Source organism: Marmota flaviventris, chromosome 2 (genome assembly GCF_047511675.1).
Source record: "Marmota flaviventris isolate mMarFla1 chromosome 2, mMarFla1.hap1, whole genome shotgun sequence".
Classification (NCBI taxonomy): domain Eukaryota; kingdom Metazoa; phylum Chordata; class Mammalia; order Rodentia; family Sciuridae; genus Marmota; species Marmota flaviventris.
This window is the reverse complement of record NC_092499.1, coordinates 118,601,443-118,622,888: the sequence shown is the minus strand read 5'-3', so window position 1 is coordinate 118,622,888 and position 21,446 is coordinate 118,601,443. Positions and strand designations below refer to the sequence as shown.

The 21,446-nt window shown below is 34.6% G+C and overlaps 1 protein-coding gene across 2 annotated transcripts in view; it reads right to left on the bottom strand.

Moving 5' to 3' along the window:
* Nucleotides 1-21,446, bottom strand: part of Rec114 (REC114 meiotic recombination protein) — a 110,841-nt gene that overhangs the window by 75,448 nt on the left and 13,947 nt on the right. For both annotated transcript variants that reach the window (XM_071608456.1, XM_071608457.1), the window contains exon 2: nucleotides 1,808-1,897. In XM_071608456.1, coding sequence (XP_071464557.1) covers nucleotides 1,808-1,897 — 90 coding nt within the window. The remainder of the gene's footprint in view (nucleotides 1-1,807; nucleotides 1,898-21,446) is intronic.

The following is a 21,446-nucleotide window of genomic DNA, read 5'->3' as shown; positions in this document are numbered from 1 at the left end:
AGAACCCTCACACAGTGCTTATGGAACTGCAACTTTAGAAAGTTGTTTTGTACTTTCCTATAAAGTTAAAAAGAGACATTTCATTTGACCCACCAGTACGTACCTTCCTTTCTTAGGCATTTAACCAAAGAAAGATAAAAATATACACAAACAAAAGCTTGTTTAAAGATTTTTTTGTTTTTAATTTTTACTTTTTATTTTTTTGTTGTTTTAATTAGTTACACATGACAGTACAAGATTTTTTATTACTCAATATTGAAGTTACAGATGCATCAAGTTGTAGAGTTAAGAATTACCCTTCTATTTCTCAGTAGTGGTTATCTTGGAATTTAATAAACTTGGTTATTTAACTGCATTGCAAAAATCATTCCACATATGATACAAAGAAACTTTGACCATTTTGTAATGACACAACTGTGCAAAAAAGATGGAGCAGAGACAATCCTGAGGAAGTCAAGCTGTATTAATATCACCATTCAACAAAGACCTATAACACTGAAAGGGAGAACTAGATGTGCTAGGCATCCCTAAGGCTATGGTCTGGAGTATGCTTCATTAAACATCTAAAGTGCAAGGAATGCAGGCCCTGACAGTGGCAGATACAACAAAACAGTGCAACTCATACTGCAGTTTAAAAGTCATGAGGAGCACAAAGATGACTCTGCAGGTCATTTCACATTCAGGGATAAAGCCATATTTCCTTTAAGTAGAAAGATGAATCATCACAATATACCCTACCATCACCATCATATCAGAGCAGAACATGTAAGGGATTCACCAAAAAAATAATGTCTTTTAAATATATTTGGCCTATTTGCTTATTAATGTTTCTCCTCACTAGAATGAGGACAGTCCACAATGATAGGGATTTTTGTCTGTACTGTTCACTGCTATGTCACTAGTTCCCAAATTAAAATGCCTAGTGTACAAGAGTGTTCAATAAATACTTGTTAATTGAGTAAACTACGTCTAGGTATATATTCAGGAAATATTTGTTATTTGAATTTATTATGCCTATGTAAACATTATTCATGGCCAAATGATGTAATATCCTTCTATAACCTTTCCCTTCTTTTTTAAAAATAGTTTTAGTTGTAGATGGACACAATTCCTTTATTTTATTTATTTTTATGTGATGCCCAGGATTGAACCAGTACCCAACACATGCGCAGCAAGTGCTCTACCACTGAGCTACAACCCCAGCCTCAACCTTTCCCTACTTATATGATTTTTTTGATTAAGAGTTAATAATTCTTTGTTATTTCAATATACTAAAAAAACCCTAAACTTGTAAGCAAGATTATTCTTATTTTTTCTTTCATATATTTCTTAATTCTAAAATTTTCTAAAATGTATACATACACAGAGTAAAGAACAAATGCTTATTCATAAATAAGAATTTTTTGGAGGAGTCTACCAATCAATAACAACATCCTTGGTTTTCGTTCAGCTAATTCCTCAAATCCATTCCCTGTGCATATGCTGTTTTCCCTACCTGGAAAACCCTCTGGCCTTTTCTATACATCTAGCCTTTCTTCAAATCAATCTCCCCAATTAAAAAAACTTTATCATACTGGTTAATCTCAATCCTTTGATCTACTTTGATTCACTAAATCCTAAACATCTTTAGAGCAGGTGATACATGGTATATTTCTCTCTCTACTGTTATAGCATGTTTGATAATGCTTAATTTGTTGAACTTACAGAATTTCAGTGAGAATGAAGAAGTTTGAGGGTACAAAAATGAATGTAAAACTAAGAAGATAAAGAAACACATTTGCATGTTAAACTTAGGCATAAGACCTACCAGTAGTGTCTGTCCCTGGGAAATGAAGAAGTGACCGGATATAACTATGGTGAGAACAAGATACCCAGATTCTTCATTGGAATCAAAAACCTTGAAAAACAGAAAAATATGTTTAAAAAATGTTTCTGTAATACTGATAAACATAATTCTAACAATCCAACTATTTTCTCAAACAGAGAAAATATGAGAAACATTCTCCCTACCCTGAATGTTCCCTTGCCTTTCATTTAATCTGTAGCCTTTCCTTCATAGCTTCAAGTTTTTCCTCATATTTCCTGAGACAACAGCTAAGCTTTTAAGAAATAAAATTAAACACCAATATTTGTAAACAGAAAGAATACCAGATTAATAATCAAGAGATGTGGGTCCTTTGTGTATATATACCACAGTTTCTTTATCCATTCATCTATTGAAGAAGACACGAATGGTGTGACTCTACTTTATGTACAACAGAGAAATGAAAAATTGTGCTCTATATGTGTACTATGAATTGAAATGCATTCTGTGTCATGCATAACAAATTATAAAAAATAAACAAATTATAAAAAAAAGAGATCTGGGTCCTGAGCCAACCACTTTTCAATTACATACATTTTAATAAATAATTTATTCTCTCTGAGCCTCAATTTTCTCTCTGTAAAATGGAGATAATGCCTTATAAAGTTGTTATGAGACTTCAGGGTCCTAGTTTCTTCAGCCAAATAATACATTTTTCACAACCTCTCGAAATCTGCAGCCTTCCTTTGGATGAGCTATAGTTTGTCAATGTCACACAAAACATGATGCCACAAATTTACCATAATCTTGCTATGATCTAGTTTTATCTCCTATTACTGAGCAGTGCAGCCTACAATCATTAACCTTTTCAGCGGCAGTCTCATTGAAGAGGCAGACCTTAAATAAATTAACACCCTGAAACTTATCACCCATGTTGGTAAATTATACTTTTCCTTTTTTTCATCTTAAACCTTGTAAGGCCTTGCATTTATCCCTCTTAAATTTTATATTGTTAGATTTGGTCTATAGTGCTAACTATTTGAACTGTGGTAAGAAATTGAGGCAACTGAAGTATCAATGAGGACATGACCAATACATATGTAAGAGTAGGATTTGGTTCTTAAGTAACTGTACTATGTAGGTTACTTTAACAGTATGAATAAACACTAGAAGACAAACATCTTTGTATAAAGGAGAAATTATAGCACACCTTAATGCTAAAAGAAGCAAAATAATTAACATAACTAACCCAACTTAAGATATATGTTTATACTGTCCTGTATTCTATTGAGAAATAATGCTCTATCTTATAGTTATGTATACAGGTTTTGGAGCTTTAATGTTATACTTCCATGCACAATTTCCTATTGAGTTCTAATTCATTTTAAAGCACAAACTTAACAATAAAAATTTTCAATGTCCAGGGAGACAGGCTTAGCTCTGCACTAATTCTTTCAGTTGACTGTTATTCTGCCTCTTTCCCAGTATTGGGAGCCTGGTTACTTGTGGAACAATCTTCCCACCATAGTTTACACAGGTTACCTTTTATAATTCATGACCACTTAGAAAGAGGATAGCCAGGACTCAAGCACAGCTTGGAAAATTAGAGCCTAGACAACAGATTTTTCCCAAGGAGGTATGTTAACATGACAGTTTAACATTTAAAAAAAAAAAGTAACATGTATGCCAAAAAGTATCCAAAACTAAATGTGCAGCTCAATGAAGGATAATCAAGCAAATAAATCACCACTACCAGGGGAAAGTAAAACATTACCAGACTTCCAGAAGAGCTCCCAGCACTGTTTAACCACTACTTACATTCTCCTCCCCTCTAATAATGTCCATCCTGACTTCTAATAACATACTTTAGTTTTATTTATAAAAATAGAATCATACAGAAATACTTTTCTGTTTGGCTTCATAAACACTGTTGCATGTACATTTTTTTCTTATTGTAGAATACCATTCAGTGACCATACTACAGTTTATTCTTTCACTCTGTTTTGTGTATGTGTATGTTTCTTTTTATTCTAATTTGTTACATATGACAGCAGAATGCATTACAATTCATATCACACATATAGAGCACAATTTTTCATATCTCTGGTTGTCACTCTGTTTTTATTGGTGAATATTTTTTTCTCATATTGGGTCTATGTCCTCTATCCACTTTGAGGTTTTTAAAAAATATATATTGTTTTTAGTTGTCCATGGACCTTTATTTTATTTATTTATGTGCTTTATTTATGAGAATTAAACCCAATGCCTCACACATGCTAGGAAATTGCTTTACTACTGAGCTACAACCCCAGCCATTGAGTTGAGTTTTGTACAGGGTTAGAGATAGGGGTTCAATTTCATTCTCTACATATGGATTTCCAGTTTTCTCAGCACCATTTTCTATCTCTTCTCCAAAGCATGGTTATGGTGCATTTGTCTAATATGAGATAATTGTATTTATGTGGGCATGTCTCTGTGTTTTCTCTTTTGTTTCACTGGTCTCCATGTCTGTTTTGGTGTCAATACCATGTTGTTTTTATTACTATAGCTCTGTAGTATAATTTACCATCTGGTACTGTGATGCCTCCTGCTTTACTTTTCTTGCTAAGGATTGCTTTTGTTATTCTGGTCCTCTTATTTTTCCAAATAAATTCCATGACTACTTTTTATATTTTTAATGAAGAATGTCATTGTAATTTTAATAGGAATTGCATTTAATCTGTATAGCACTTTTGATAGTATACAAATTTTAACAATATTAATTCTGCCTATCCAAGAATATAAGAGATCTTTCCATCTTCTAAGGTCTTCTTCAATTTCTTTCTTTAGGGCTCTGTAGTTTTCATTGTGGAGGTCTTTCACATCTTTTTTTTAAAATTTATTCTCAAGTATTTTATTTTTTGATGTTACTGTAAATGGGATAATTTTCCTTCCACAAATATTTTATAATTCTTCCAAGTGGCGACCAGTGACTTGCACAAGAATCTCAATTTGGACTTCTCTCCTGCTCTCCAGAAGGTTACCTCTAATTGCCCAGTCCACATCTCCATGTAATGGTCTAACAGTCATCTCAAAATTAACAGCCCCAATCTTGAATTCATAACCTCCTCATACATGGATTCATCCAATATTTACAAAGTACCATCCATTTCTTTAGGCCAAAGCCATGGAATCATTACCCGCTCCTTTTCTCATACCCATATCCAATCCATTAGCAAATCCTTCACACTGACCTTCAAGATATCCAGAATCCAACCACTTCTCACAGGTCTGAGTTACTGTCATCATTGCTAAATGGATTATTATACCAGCCTCCTGACTCACTGTGTTCTTGCTCCCACTCTCCAACACAGTTCATTTTCAAAATAGAAGCCACAGTAATCCTTTTAAAACTTAAGTCAGATCATGTCATTTCTGATTCAAAGCCCTGTAGTGACCTTTCACTTCATTTAATACTCCTGTGAGGCATTCCATAATCCAACCCTCACTGCCTCTCTGTTCTCATCCTCTGGTTTTCCTAACTAGCCCATGAAAATCCCCACAGCCCAACCAGAATGTTCCTATTCCCTTCTCCATAGCTCTTATTGCTTTATCACTTTATATTGACTTATTTGTTATCTGTCTACCCCAAGAAAAATTTAATTTCCATTAAGACAGTTTCCCCCCGCCCCCCCCCATTTGGTCACTGCTATATACCCAAATGTCTAGGAGAGTACCTGGCAACATAATAGGTACCTAATACCCATTAGTACATAATAAGCACATAATGCTTTTCTGACTGGAAAAGTGAATATGAAATTCCCAATGAAGACAACAGATTAAAATATAAGATTTTCAAAGGAAATAAAGATGTTTTCAGAAATAATTTATTACCAGCAGATCTGCGATAAACACATACACACACACACACATATTAAAGGAAATCCTTCAGGCAGAAGGAAAATAATATCAGTTGAAAGCTGAGATCTCTGTAAAGGAATGAAGAATACTGGAAATAGTAATTACATGAGTAATTATATGAGAATTAATTATTTAAATATCCTTAAAATATAATTGGTAAGTGGGATTATAAACAATACTCATTTCAAAAGAAGGCAAAATAAAAACAAGAAGAATAAAGAACAGATGGGATAACTACACAACAAATATCAAAATGATAAATTTAAACCTAACCCTATCAATAATCACAATAAATACAAATGATTTAAAAAGCCCAACTAGAAGCAGAGGTTGTAAGGATTGGGGTGGGGGGACAAGACAGCTATTTTCTGCCTGAAAGAAACATGTTTTAAATATAAAAACACAAGCAATTTTAAAATAAAACAATGTGGAAAAATGAAAGGCCCAGAATAGCCAAAGAAATCATCAACAAGAAAAGTGAAGCAGGAGGTATCACAACTCTAGACATTAAATTATAATACAGTGCTATGGTAACAAAAATGGCATGTATTGGCACCAGAACAGAGATAAAGACCCATGAAACAGAAGAGAAAACACAGGACATGCCCACTTAAATACAGTTATCTCATACTAGACAAAGGCACCATAAACATACTTTGGAGAAAAGATAGCCTCTTCTTCAACAAATGGTGCTGGGAAAACTGGAAATCCATATGTAGCAGAATGAAATTGAACCCCTATCTCTAACCCTGCACAAAACTCAACTCAAAGTGTTTCAAGGACATAGACCTGAGACCCTGCACCTACTAGAAGAAAAAGTAGGCCGAACTCTCCATCAGGTCAGCCTAGGAACCAACTTCCTCAACAAGACTCCTAAAGTGCAAGAAGTAAAATCAAGAATCAATAAATTGGATGGTATCAAACTAAAAAGCTTCTTAACAACAAAGAAAAGGCTATAGAATGGGAGAAAATCTGGAGCTGGGGCTGTAGCTCAGTTGTAGAGTGCCCGCCTTGCATGTTGAAGCACTGGGTTAGATCCTCAGCACCACATAAAAATAAATAAAGATATTGTGTCCAACTATAACTAATATATATATATATATATATATATATATATATATATATATATATATGAATGAGAGTGGGAGAAAATCTTTGCCACCTGAACCTCAGATACAGCATTAATCTCCAAGATATACAAAGAACTCAAAAAACTTAACACCAAAAAAGAAATAATAACCCGATCAATAAATGGGCAAAGGAACCAAACAGGCACCTCACAGAAGAAATACAAATGTTCAAAAAATATATGAAAAAATGTTCAACATCTCTAGCAATTGGAGAAATACAGATTAAAACTACACTGAGATTCCATCTCGTTCCAGTCAGAATGGCAATAATCAAGAATACAAGTAACAATAAATTTTAGTGTGAATGTGGGGAAAAGGGTTCACACATACTCATAGCTAAGCTCCATGGAACCAACCTAGGTGAACTTCAACAGATGAATGGATAAGAAAATGTGGTAAATATGCATAATGGAATTTTACTCAGCCTTAAAAAAGAACAAAATTATGTCTTTTGCTGGTAAATGGATGGAACTGTAGACTATCATGCTAAATGAAATAAGCCAACCCCCCAAAATTATATGTGAATGCTAACACACAATAAGGGTTGGGGGATAGAAGTTCACTGGATTAGACAAAGGGGAATGAAGGGAAAGGAAGTGGGTAGAAAGATAGTAGAATGAACTGGACATAACTTTCCTATGTTCATATATAAATATTTGGAACTCCATATCATATACAACCAAAGAATGGGAAGTTATACTCCATATATATATGATATGTCAAAACACATTCTACTGTCTTGTATAATTAAAAAGAACAAATAAAAAAAATTTTAAAAAACCAGAAGAATCAACACAAAATGGGTTAAAGACTTAAGTGTAGGGGCTGGGGTTGTGGCTCAGCGGTAGAGCGCTCACCTGGCATGTGCGAGGCCCTGGGTTCGATCCTCAGCACCACATAAAAATATATAAATAAAATAAAGATATTGTGTCCATCTACATCTAAAAAATAAAACATTAAAAAAAGGCTTAAATGTAATAGCCCAAACTACTACTAAGAAAAGGGGAGAAATACTCTATGACACTGGTCTGAGAAAGGGCCTTTTGGATAAGGATCCCAAAAGCACAGGCAATGAAAGCAAAAATAAGCAAATGGAATTACATCATAGTAAGAAATGGCTGCACAGCAAAGGAAACAATTAGCAGAGTGAAGAGACAACCTACAAAATGGGAGAATATATTTGCAAACTACAAGGAACTCAAACAATAGCAAAAACAGCAAACAATCCAGTTAAAAAATGGACAAAGGACCTGAAGAGACATTTCTCAAAAGAGCACATACAAATGGCAAACAGGTTATATGAAAAAATTTTGACATCACTAATCCTTTGAAGAATACAATTTGAAATCCCAATAAGGTCATCACCTCACTCTCCTAAGAATTACTATTATCAAAAAAAAGAACAAAGGCCAATAAGGATGTGTGGGGGGGTGGAGGAACTCTCATACACTGTTTGGAATTTAAATTAATAGAGTCATTATGGAAAACAGAAAGGAGGTTCCTCAAAAAATTAAAAGAAGTAAGATGTATGATCCAGCAATCCCACTACTGGCTATGTTCCCATATGAATGTATGTTCCAGAGATAACCAGCATGGAAAAAAAGAAAAAAATCCTGTCATTTGTAGCGACATGGATGAAATGTGCCAGGCACCAAAAGACAAATTCTTTCATTTATAATGGAATCTAAAACATTTGATTTCACAAAAATAGTAGAAGAGTAATTCCAGAGACTGGGGAAAGAAGTGGGGATAGGAAGACAGGGAAATACTGGCCAATGGGTACAAAGTTACAGTTAGGTAGCAGGAATAAGTTCTGGTGTTCTATTGTACAGTAGGATAACTATGATTAATAATATTGCATTGAATATTTCAGAATAGCTAGAAGATAGGATTTTGAATGTTCTTACTACAAAGAAAAGATAAATGTATGAGGTATGAATATGCTAAAGTTCTGATTTGATTATTATACAATATATACATGTACAAAACAACAAATTGGACTCCATAAATATGTACAATTCTGTCAATTAAAGCCAAATAAAAACAAATGTTCTCTGAGAACTGAATTAAATTAGAATTCAATAACAAAGATCTCTAAAAAATGGCCCAAATATTTTGAAACTAATGTACTTCTGAATAATGTGTAGATAAATGAGAAATTAAAAGGGAAATTAGGAAGAAGCATTTTGAACTCAGTGTCATTCATCTGTTTACATACTTAAAAAAAAACCTATATAATCACCTCAATAGATGAGATTGTAGAAAAAGCATCTGATGAAAATCCAACATCCATTTCTGATTTTAAAACTCACAGAGTATCTATAAGAAACCTATAGTTAACCTCATATTTAATAGTGAAGATTTCTCCCCATGACAAGAAATAATACAAGATATCTGCTCTCATCAATATCTGCTTCTCTTCAATATTGCTACTTAACATTGTTCCTGAAGGTTTTGTATTTTTTTAAAATATTTTTAAGTTGTCAATGGACCTTTATTTTATTTATTTATATGTGGTGCTGAGAATCAAACCCAGTGCCTCACATATGCTAGGCAAGCACTCTACCACTGAACCACAACCCCAGCCCCGTTACTGGAGGTTTTAATCAATGTAATCATTCAAGAAATAAAAAGCACTTATACTGGAAAGAAGTAAAACTTTCCATTTATAGAATGTATGATTGTCTATATAGAAGATTCAACTGATTTTACTAGAACAAATAAGTGAATTTTAGAAAGGCTATATGCATAAAACCAATAATTAAAATCATACAAACATATATGAATGGAGAAAGAGAGAGAAAAAAATAGAATTTATTTTCAGAAGTATTAAAATATACACCAGTATCAAAAATATGGAATACTTAAATATATGCCAGTGCAGTGGCACTCATCTGTAACCGCAGCAACAGAGGATCACAAATTTGAGGCCAGCCTGGGCAACTTAGTGAGACCCTGGTCAATCCCCCGAAATACACACATGAATACATACATAAACACACACACACACTTAGGGATAAATATAATGAGCAAAATGAAATACTAGCTCATTGAAAATTGAAATTTAAAAACTCAAATACATGAAGAGACATGCTTTGTTCATGGATAGGAAGATTTAAGATATTGGTAGATAAGAGTAATGGTCCCCTAAAAGTATCATGTTCTAATATTGTGTATATGTTATCTTACATGATAAAAGGAACTCTGGAGATATGATTAGGTATCTTAAAATGGGAGATTATCCTGTATTATCCAAGTGGACCTAATGTAATCACAAGAATCATTATAAGGGAAAGGCAGAAGCAGAAAGAAAGAAATGTGGCTTCTAACACTGCAGATAGAAGGCAGACGTAAGGAATGCAGACAGTCTCTATGATTTGGACAAAGCAAGAAATGGAGTGGCCTTCCAGTAGGAATGCAGCCTTGATTTCAACCCCATTAAATCCATTTTAGATTTCTGACCTCCAGACTATAAACCAATTAATTTGTGTTGTTTTAAGTGATGTTTGTGGTAGTTTGTTACAGCAGCAATGGGAAAGTAGTAGTAGAGATGTTTTTTATCCCCAAATTGATCTATCTAATCTAAATCAAATCCTAAACTTTTTCTAGAAATTAAGCTAATTCTAAAACTTATGTGGAAATGCTAGGGTCCAAAGTAAAGAGACCATATACCAAACATTTCATTTATTCAGTTAACATTAACAAAGTACCCACTATGTACAGATCCCTCTCCAAAATAATTTGGGACAGAAAAATTTAAAAACACAGAAGGAAAGCCCCTTTGACCTCAAGCTTCATTCATTCCTTTGTTAGTTCAACAAATACATGTTGGACACCTACTAGATGCCAAATACTATTCTAGCTGGAACAAAAACAAAAACTTCCCTGCCCTAATGGAGCTAATGTGGGATGGAGATTTAAAGAAAGGGACAGACAATAACAATAAATATAATTAGTGAAGTACTAAGTCTTACCAATAACAAACAGTTAATTAACATATTTTGTAAGTCACATGTATTAAATACTACGGAAAACCTGTGAAATCACTTTTTACTACAATAATCATTTTCAAGTGTGAAAAATATGCGAGAACCCCCAGGAGATGATTTTTTACTGTGACAGGCAATTTACTAGAGAGACAGACTGCTCCAACAGAGATTATCAGCATCAGGGGAGGTTTTAAGTGGACACTTGGAACACTTGAGCTCAATGCAATAACAACAGGTGGTTATGAAATTATAGTAGTACAGGATGTACTATAGTTAATTTGATGCACTACTAATTTAATACTGAATGTTTACATTTGTTTACATTCTCTTAACTGTGAAAGGTGCCATATACAGTCTGTTTGTATATATAAATTTTGATTAAAAATTTTACACTTATTGTATGGTAGTAAATGACAAAACAGGATATTATCTTCATATATTTTAAACATTAATAATATATCTAACTTTACCTTAATTTTTTGATAATTCTAAGCTATATAGTTAGTCTGAGTTTTTTTCAAATTGTCACAAATCTCCAAAAAATAATCTGGATATAAGTGGATCCAGGCAGTTCAAAGGTCAACATAACTGCTACAGTATCTGTTGAGTTTAAATAATACCATGTTAATGTTAAATTATCAGGTTTTTATTATTGCTTCTTACATAACTGTTTTCTACACAGAAGTTCACTAGGCAACTCCCAGTTAGAGCTGGCCACATCCAGGCAGATCTGGCTGCATAATTTGTTTAAAGAGTAGTTCAGAATTTTTGTTATACCTGAGCCTGGTTCACATGAAGGGCCTCTCTCCAGTCTTTTTTTTAGAATCTTGTCTTAGAATGCAGTTCTCTTCTCCAATCCTTTGGTACTAACAGTCTTCTGCATTTGAATGGTAGGTTTAAAAAGTAAAGACAGCACAGTAATTGTAAAGACCATGAAACAACTTGGACTACTCCAATTCTGTTATTTTATGGGATCTTTTGGTACATCTTTTTTGTGCTTTAAATCTAAAACAATGAAATATAGTGCAGAAAGGAAGATAATATTTCTGTTTGGTGAAGCGCAAATTTTAGTTCACACTCAAAATATCTGACTAAATTTGAATAATACCTTTAACAATGAAATGTATGCTTTCTACATTGTTAAGTGTTTCAAAAATTAAAAACAAACAAATAAATAAATAAAACAGTCATTTTATGAGTATTTGCCTAAATGTACCTTTTGGAGATGTTCAGTTTTATTAAAAAACAAAAATCCCTTGTTAATGGGCAATTAATTACTTATATCAGCCTGTAACCACAGAATCAAAGTTCAGTTAATTAGTAAATAAAAACAATTCCTGCTGGGTGTAGTAGTGCATGCCTATAATCCTAGCTTTTCTAGAGGCCAGCCTGTGCAATTCACCAAGACTGTCTTAAAATAAAAAATTTAAAAAGGGCTGGGATGGGTCTCACTGGTGGCAGCACTTGCATGGCATGTATGTGACCCTCAATCCTCAGTACTGCAAACAAATAAAAAAGTAATTTGATTGCCTAAATAGTTGTGGGTTTGTTTTTTGTTGCATTTTAAAATTCTTTTGGTGCGGGGGTACTAGGGATTGAACTCAGGGGCACTCAACCACTGAGCCATATCCCCAGCCCTATTCTGAATTTTATTTAGAAACAGTGTCTTACTGAGTTGCTTAGCACTTCACCATTGCTGATGCTGGCTTTGAACTCTCCATCTTCCTGCCTCAGCTCCCGAGCTGCTGGGATTACACACATGCGCCACTGCATTCAGACACATTTTAAAATTCTTTTTTGTTAACCTGCTCCAATTCAGTTCCCAGAACCTCCCCCCACTCTTCACCTCCAACTAATCCCTCTTCAATTCATTTACAGTTTATGTTTTTTTTTTTTTTTTTTTTTAATTAGTGTCCTGTAGATATACCCAATGTTGGGACCCATCATGCCACATCCATAGATGTACATACAAAAGTTTGGTCAAATCATTCCACTGTTCTTCCCCTTTCCTTTTCTTCTGCCTCCTCAATTCCCTTCATCTATTTTATTGATCTTTCCTCCATTTTGATGAAATTTCTCTCTTCCTTTTTTTTTCTTTTTTATTCCTCCACTGTCCTTATTTTGGATTAGCTTCCTCATATCTGAGAAGATATTCGACCTTTGACTTTTTGAGACTGGTTTACTTCAGTCTCAAAAAGAGACTGAAGTGATAGTGTCCAGATCCATTCATTTACTGGTATGGGCCATAATTTTATTCTTCTTTGTAGCTGAGTAATACCTCATTGTGTTTATATACCACATTTTCTTTATTTATTCATCTGTTGAAGGGCACCTAGGTTGGTTCCAAAGGTTGGCTATTGTGAATTGTACTGCTATAAATACTGAAGTGGTTGTGTCACTGTAGTAGGCTGATTTTTAAATCTTTTTAATATATACCAAGGAGTGGATATATACTGAAGCATATGGTCGTTCCATTCCTAGTTTTTTGAGGAATATTCATATTGTTTTCCAGAGTAGTTGCACTAATTTAGTTAGCTATGATTTTTCCCCTGCCTTATACTATAATATATATATATTTTTTTTCTTATATATTTAACTGATATGATTATAACAAAGCTTGAGAAATTTTTCACTATCTGTATAATAAATGAATGTCATTATTCACTTAATTTCATAATTATTTCTGAAAATGATTTCACTTAGGAAGGAGGGTATTAAAAATTGTTCATTCTGGGTGTCAGACGTTCTAAGCATATCACTGAAAACAATGAATAATCTAGTATATAGGATAATGCTAAGAACTAGGGGGAAAACTGAGCAGAGTAAGGGGACTGGAAGGGAAAGACAGGGCACAGAAGTTAGAATATAAATGGGGAGGGGGGAGTAGGCATCACTGAGAAGGTTAGCCTTTAGCAAAGACCTCAAAGCAGGAGAGAGTTAACCAGATATCTGGAGAAAAGGAATCCAGGCTTACTATTTTTTCAGATATCTTCTGCAATACTTTATTCAAAGAGTCTATATAGTGAACTCATATAATTTCAAAAAGTCTAATTTAAGAACTTTTAGAGAGTTGAGCACAGTGGCGCATGCCTATAATAGCAGTGGCTTGGGAGGCTGAGGCAGAAGGATTACAAATTCAAGGTCAGCCTCGGCAATTTAGCAAGACCCTGTCTCAATAATAAAATAAATTAATTAAAAACAACTGGGGATGTATCTCAGTGATAAAACACTCCTGGGTTCAATCCCCAGTATAGAAAGAAAAAGGTATTTTAAAGGTTTTAGGAAAAATGGTAGCTTAATTGCATCTCTGTGGTTTTCCCTTTGCCAATCTAATCAAAATACCTGTTATTTCTCCTTAGGCAGTTATTAAGACAGCATCAAGTGGACCTAAATGGTGGAATGAGATCTTAGGGTCCAGACAAAAGCAGCTGGTATAAAGTTTTCCCATCTAGAACAAGGGAGGCCCTGGAAACCTGAGCAAGGAGCCCTGGAGAAAGACAATGCTGTAGTTCTAAGGAAAGCCTGCCCATTGGTCTACCGGTCTCTAAGGAGTTATGTTACAGCTGGATAACTTAAGTCCTTACATTCCTCTGCAGAAGGCCCATAAGACTGTGATTGCTGCATCTCCCAATACTTACCACTTAAAAGTATCCATTGAAAGATTTGAGGCCCAGTGTGAAAGAGCCATAAAACAGCAAGGGAAAACCACTGGAGATTAACAGCTTGAATCAAAAAATAATTATTATTAATAACACATAAAGAGAATCTTAGAGCTAAAACTACTCTTTATGGATTAAAAAAAAAACAATAGATACTTAAGAACTGCATAGACACTACTGAGACCAAATAAATGGTCTGAAAGATCAAGTAGAAGAAATATTTAGAAATGAAGAGCAAAACTACATAGAAGAAACCATGTGTAACAATGTAAGATACATGAAACAAAGATTCAGAAACAGCCAGGCACGGTGGCATGTGCCTGTAATCCCAGCAGCTCAGGAGGCTGAGGCTAGAAGATCCAGAGTTCAAAACCAGCCTCAGCAATTTAGCAAGGACTTTGGCAATTTAGTGAGAGCCTGTCTCTAAATAAAATATAGAAAAGGGCTGGGGATGTGGCTTGGTGGTTAAGTGCCCCTGGGTTCAATCCCTGGTAACCTCCCCCTTCACCGCAAGGAAAGATTCAGAACCAGGAGTACAAATGTTAATGACAAGAGCTAAAGTGCATGTAGGAAAACAGACTAAGGAAGGGCACTGATAAAACAAAAAACCGAATAAATTATCCCACAACAGTAGAAAGACATGAGACTTAGATGGAAAGGGGTCAAGTTCCAGTCACTAGTAGGGTGGAAGAAAAATCAACAACTAGACACATTCTGATGAAATTCCTGAATTCCAAGCATAGAAAAGATCTTAAAAGCTTCCAATTAAAAACAAAAATGTCCTACTTGAATGCTAACAGATTCTAGGGAACTAATTTGTTTCCTGTAAATGAAAGGAAAGAATCAAGCATTGTCTTACTTCTCCTATCCAACTTGACCACCAGATAACCTACAGTTGATATGGGGAAGTTTTTCTTTACAGAAATATTCCAGGCAATAAATGAAGAAAAATGATAAAATTACATCAACATTCTATAGCTCCTAATTAACGTAGGCATCAACAGTTATGTCAAAAAAGGAGGGATATATACATTACATACCTTCTAACAGAAGGAAACCAAACAACGTAATCTGTAATCTTGCCCCAAAGAAATCAACCTGAACTTAATCAACCTCTAAATTCAACTACCTTTCATAAGAAATTCAGAGTACTAAAGAACACCTTACACTACATCAGAGAGATGCAATCAGTAAAATCCAGACTTTTAAGAATGTTCATAACAATTTTGTTTCTTCAACAAATAAACTGTAAGGAAGGGAGAGAGGCATAGTGGGGGAAATAGACGAATGGGAAACCTAAAGAGTAAAAAAAATTCACCAACCAATCACAATGTGTAGACCTGTTTAAAGAATTAGGACACTCATGAGAGACTACTTGAAACTGGAGCACTGATTACTTGATAAGGACTTGTTATCAAGGGTAATATCATTATTTTGTTTGGTTTTTGGTGGGATGTCTTGCTTATTTTTGTGGTGCAAGGATCAAACCCAAATCTCCCCAGCCCCCAAGCCCATCAGTTAGTAATTCTTGAAGCTGGGTGTTTTAGTCAGCTTTTTCTTTTTTAAAAAAAAATATTTTATTTTTTAGTTATAGATGAACACATATCTTTATTTTAGTTATTTTTTTTATGTGGTGCTGAGGATTGAACCCAGTGCCTCATGCATGCTAGGTGAGCACTCTACCTCTGAGCCACAATCCCAGACCCTTAGTCAGCTTTTTTACTGCTGTGACCAGAACAACTATAGAGGAGGAAAAGTTTATCTGAGGGCTATTTCCAAGGTCTCAGTCCAAAGACAGGGGCTCCATTCCTTGGGGCTCAAGGTGAGCCTGAACATCCTGGCAGAAGAGTGTGGTAGAGGGAAACAGCTCATATGATGATGAGGAAACAGAGAGAGGGACACCATCAGTGCCCAACTCTTCCAGCCACACCCTACCACCTTCAATCACTATTCAATTAATCCTATTAGGTGATTAATTCACTGATTGGGCTAAGGCTATCATAACCCAATTATTTCTTCTCTGAATCTTCTTGTATTGTCTCACACAAGAGCTTTTGAAAGACACCTCACATTCAAACCATAACACTGGGTAATTATATATATATATACACACACACACATACACACGCGCGCGCGCACGCGATACATATCTATATATATATTCAATCTACTATTCTTTCCAACTCTAATTATGCTTGAAATTATTTAGAATGAAGTGTTACAAGAGGTTTCCATGTTCTTTATTGGCCAGGTGAAATCAAGGCTAAGGAAAATATTCAGCTTACTACATAGGTCAAGGAAATTACACTTCGGATTTGAGTGTAATGTCCTAATTCTTCAAAAAACTTCCAGTATTAGGACACCTAACATAATCAAATTTTTTTTTCTTTTAAATATATTTTCAGTTGTGGATGGGCACAGTTCCTTTATTTTATTCATATATTTTTATGTTGTGCTGAACCCAGTGCCTCACACACATGTGCTAGGCAAGCACCCTACCACTGAGCTACAACCCCAGCCCCCCAAACAAGAATTTCATGTGTCTCAACTTAATAGTTACATTTTAATTTTGGTAGATCAGTATTTATTACTTTTAATACTGTGATATTTAAATACAGTTCAAATCTAGCATAAAGTTAGCAGTGATGGCCTTTTCTTCTTGCCCAACTCATTTACTTTCCCTGGATTTAATGATTACATTTCTTCTATTTGCAAGATTGCTATGCAAAAACGAAACACCATTCTGATTTCTGATCTTTGTATGGGGCTCAGGTGATTTTTTTCCAAGTTTACACAATATTTAAATACCAATTTTTTGAAATTTCATGATGTCATGCCCTGAAGTAGGAGTGTATAATAAAATAATTTTATTTTCAAGTATTCAAAAAATATTACCCTTATATTCCTACTTATAACATCATGTTTTATTTCCTGTTTTTTTTTCTCTCCAAATATATTGATTTTTTAAAAAGTTTTTGAACTCTTCTTAGTAGTCTGTTCTCTCTTTTTTTTAAATTTTTTTTTAAAATATTTAATAGAAATTTTATTTCTTTAATTTTATTTACTTATTTGTGTACAGTTCACTTACTCAAATTCAATTACTGAATTCCTTCCCCGCCATTTTTCTCCCTATAGTTATTTTTTTTTAAATTTTTTATTGTTGGTTGTTCAAAACATTACATAGTTCTTGATATATCATATTTCACAATTTGATTCAAGTGGGTTATGAACTCCCATTTTTACCCCATATACAGATTGCAGAATCACATCAGTTACACATCCATTGATTTACATATTGCCATACTAGTGTCTGTTGTGTTCTGCTGCCTTTCCTATCCTCTACTATCCCCCGTCCCCCCACCCTCTTCTCTCTCTACCCCCTCTACTGTCATTCATTTGTCCCCCTTGTATTATTTTTCCCTTTCCCCTCACTACCTCTTGTATGTACTTTTGTATAACCCTGAGGGTCTCCTTCCATTTCCATGCAATTTCCCTTCTCTCTCCCTTTCCCTCCCACCTCTCATCCCTGTTTAATGTTAATCTTCTTCTCATGCTCTTCGACCCTACTCTGTTCTTAGTTACTCTCCTTATATCAAAGAAGACATTTGGCATTTGTTTTTTAGGGATTGGCTAGCTTCACTTAGCATAATCTGCTCGAATGCCATCCATTTCCCTGCAAATTCTATGATTTTGTCATTTTTTAATGCAGAGTAATACTCCATTGTGTATAAGTGCCACATTTTTTTTATCCATTCGTCTATTGAAGGGCATCTAGGTTGGTTCCACAGTCTTGCTATTGTGAATTGTGCTGCTATGAACATCGATGTAGCAGTGTCCCTGTAGCATGCTCTTTTTAGGTCTTTAGGGAATAGACCGAGAAGGGGAATACCTGGGTCAAATGGTGGCTCCATTCCCAGCTTTCCAAGAAATCTCCATACTGCTTTCCAAATTGGCTGCACCAATTTGCAGTCCTACCAGCAATGTACAAGTGTACCCTTTTCCCCACATCCTCGCCAGCACTTGTTGTTGTTTGACTTCATAATGGCTGCCAATCTTACTGGAGTGAGATGGTATCTTAGGGTGGTTTTGATTTGCATTTCTCTGACTGCTAGAGATGGTGAGCATTTTTTCATGTACTTGTTGATTGATTGATTGTCTTCCTCTGAGAAGTGTCTGTTCAGGTCCTTGGCCCATTTGTTGATTGGGTTGTTTGTTCTCTTATTGTCTAATTTTTTGAGTTCTTTGTATACTCTGGATATTAGGGCTCTATCTGAAGTGTGAGGAGTAAAGATTTGTTCCCAGGATGTAGGCTCCCTATTTACCTCTCTTATTGTTTCTTTTGCTGAGAAAAAACTTTTTAGTTTGAGTAAGTCCCATTTGTTGATTCTAGTTATTAACTTTTGTGCTATGGGTGTCCTATTGAGGAATTTGGAGCCCGACCCCACAGTATATAGATCGTAGCCAACTTTTTCTTCTATCAGATGGCGTGTCTCTGATTTGATATCAAGCTCCTTGATCCATTTTGAATTAACTTTTGTGCATGGCGAGAGAAAGGGATTCAGTTTCATTTTGTTGCATATGGATTTCCAGTTTTCCCAGCACCATTTGTTGAAGATGCTATCCTTCCTCCATTGCATGCTTTTAGCCCCTTTATCAAATATAAGATAGTTGTAGTTTTGTGGATTGGTTTCTGTGTCCTCTATTCTGTACCATTGGTCCACCCGCCTGTTTTGGTACCAGTACCATGGTACCAAAACAGGCGGGTGGAGCAATGGTACAGAATGTTTTTGTTACTATTGCTCTGTAGTATAGTTTGAAGTCTGGTATCGCTATACCGCCTGATACACACTTCCTGCTTAGCATTGTTTTTGCTATTCTGGGTCTTTTATTTTTCCATATGAATTTCATGATTGCTTTCTCTATTTCTACAAGAAATGCCGTTGGGATTTTGATTGGCATTGCATTAAACCTATAGAGAACTTTTGGTAATATCGCCATTTTGATGATGTTAGTTCTGCCTATCCATGAACAGGGTATATTTTTCCATCTTCTAAGATCTTCTTCTATTTCTCTCTTTAGGGTTCTATAGTTTTCATTGTATAAGTCTTTCACCTCTTTTGTTAGGTTGATTCCCAAGTATTTTATTTTTTTTGAAGATATTGTGAATGGAGTGGTTGTCCTCATTTCCATTTCAGAGGATTTGTCGCTGATATACAGGAATGCCTTTGATTTATGCGTGTTGATTTTATATCCTGCCACTTTGCTGAATTCATTTATTAGCTCTAATAGTTTCTTTGTAGACCCTTTTGGGTCTGCTAGGTATAGAATCATGTCACCTGCAAATAGTGATAATTTAAGTTCTTCTTTTCCTATTTTGATGCCTTTAATTTCTTTCGTCTGTCTAACTGTTCTGGCCAGTGTTTCGAGAACTATGTTGAACAGAAGTGGTGAGAGAGGGCATCCCTGTCTTGTTCCAGATTTTAGAGGGAATGCCTTCAATTTTTCTCCATTCAGAATTATGCTAGCCTGAGGCTTAGCATAGATTGCTTTTACAATATTGAGGTATGTTCCTGTTATCCCTAGTTTTTCTAGAGTTTTGAACATAAAGGGATGCTGTACTTTGTCGAATGCTTTTTCCACATCTATCGAGATGATCATGTGGTTCTTATTTTTAAGTCTATTGATGTGGTGAGTAACATTTATTGATTTCCGTATATTGAACCAGCCTTGCATCCCAGGGATGAATCCTACTTGATCATGGTGCACAATTTTTTTGATATGTTTTTGTATCCAATTCGCCAGAATTTTATTGAGGATTTTTGCATCTAGGTTCATTAGAGATATTGGTCTGTAGTTTTCTTTCTTTGAAGTGTCTTTGTCTGGTTTAGGTATCAGGGTGATGTTGGCCTCGTAGAATGAATTTGGAAGTTCTCCCTCTTTTTCTGTTTCCTGAAGTAGCTTGAAAAGTATTGGTATTAGTTCCTCTTTAAAGGTTTTGTAAAACTCTGCTGTATACCCATCCGGTCCTGGGCTTTTCTTAGTTGGTAGTCTTTTGATGGTTTCTTCTATTTCCTCAATTGATATTGGTCTGTTTAGGTTGTCTATATTTTCCTGACTCAATCTGGGCAGATCATATGACTTCAGAAATTTATCGATGCCTTCACTATCTTCTAATTTATTGGAGTATAAGGATTCAAAATAATTTTTGATTATCTTCTGTATTTCTGAAGTGTCTGTTGTGATATTGCCTTTTTCATCCCGTATGCTAGTAATTTGAGTTCTCTCTCTTCTTCTCTTCGTTAGCATGGCTAAGGGTCTGTCGATTTTATTTATTTTTTCAAAGAACCAACTTTGTTTTGTCATTTTTTCAATTGTTTCTTTTGTTTCGATTTCATTAATTTCAGCTCTGATTTTAATTATTTCTTGCCTTCTACTTCTTTTGCTGTTGTTTTGCTCTTCTTTTTCTAGGATTTTGAGATGAAGTGTGAGATCATTTATTTGTTGGTTTTTTCTTTTTTTAAGGAATGAACTCCAAGCAATGAATTTTCCTCTTAGAACTGCTTTCATTGTGTCCCATAGATTCCAATATGTTGTGTCTGTGTTTTCATTTATCTCTAAGAATTTTTTAATTTCCTCCTTGATGTCTTGTATAACCCATTGATCATTCAGTAACCTATTGTTCATTCTCTAAGTGATGCATGATTTTTCCTTCCTTCTTTTATCGTTGATTTTCAGTTTCATTTCATTATGATCAGATAAGATGCATGGTATTATCTCTACTCCTTTATATTGTCTAAGAGTTGCCCTGTGACATAATATATGATCTATTTTGAGAAGGATCCATGTGCTGCTGAGAAAAAAGTGTAACTACTTGATGTTGGGTGGTATATTCTATATATGTCAATTAAGTCTAGGTTATTAATTGTGTTATTGAGTTCTATAGTTTCCTTATTCAACTTTTGTT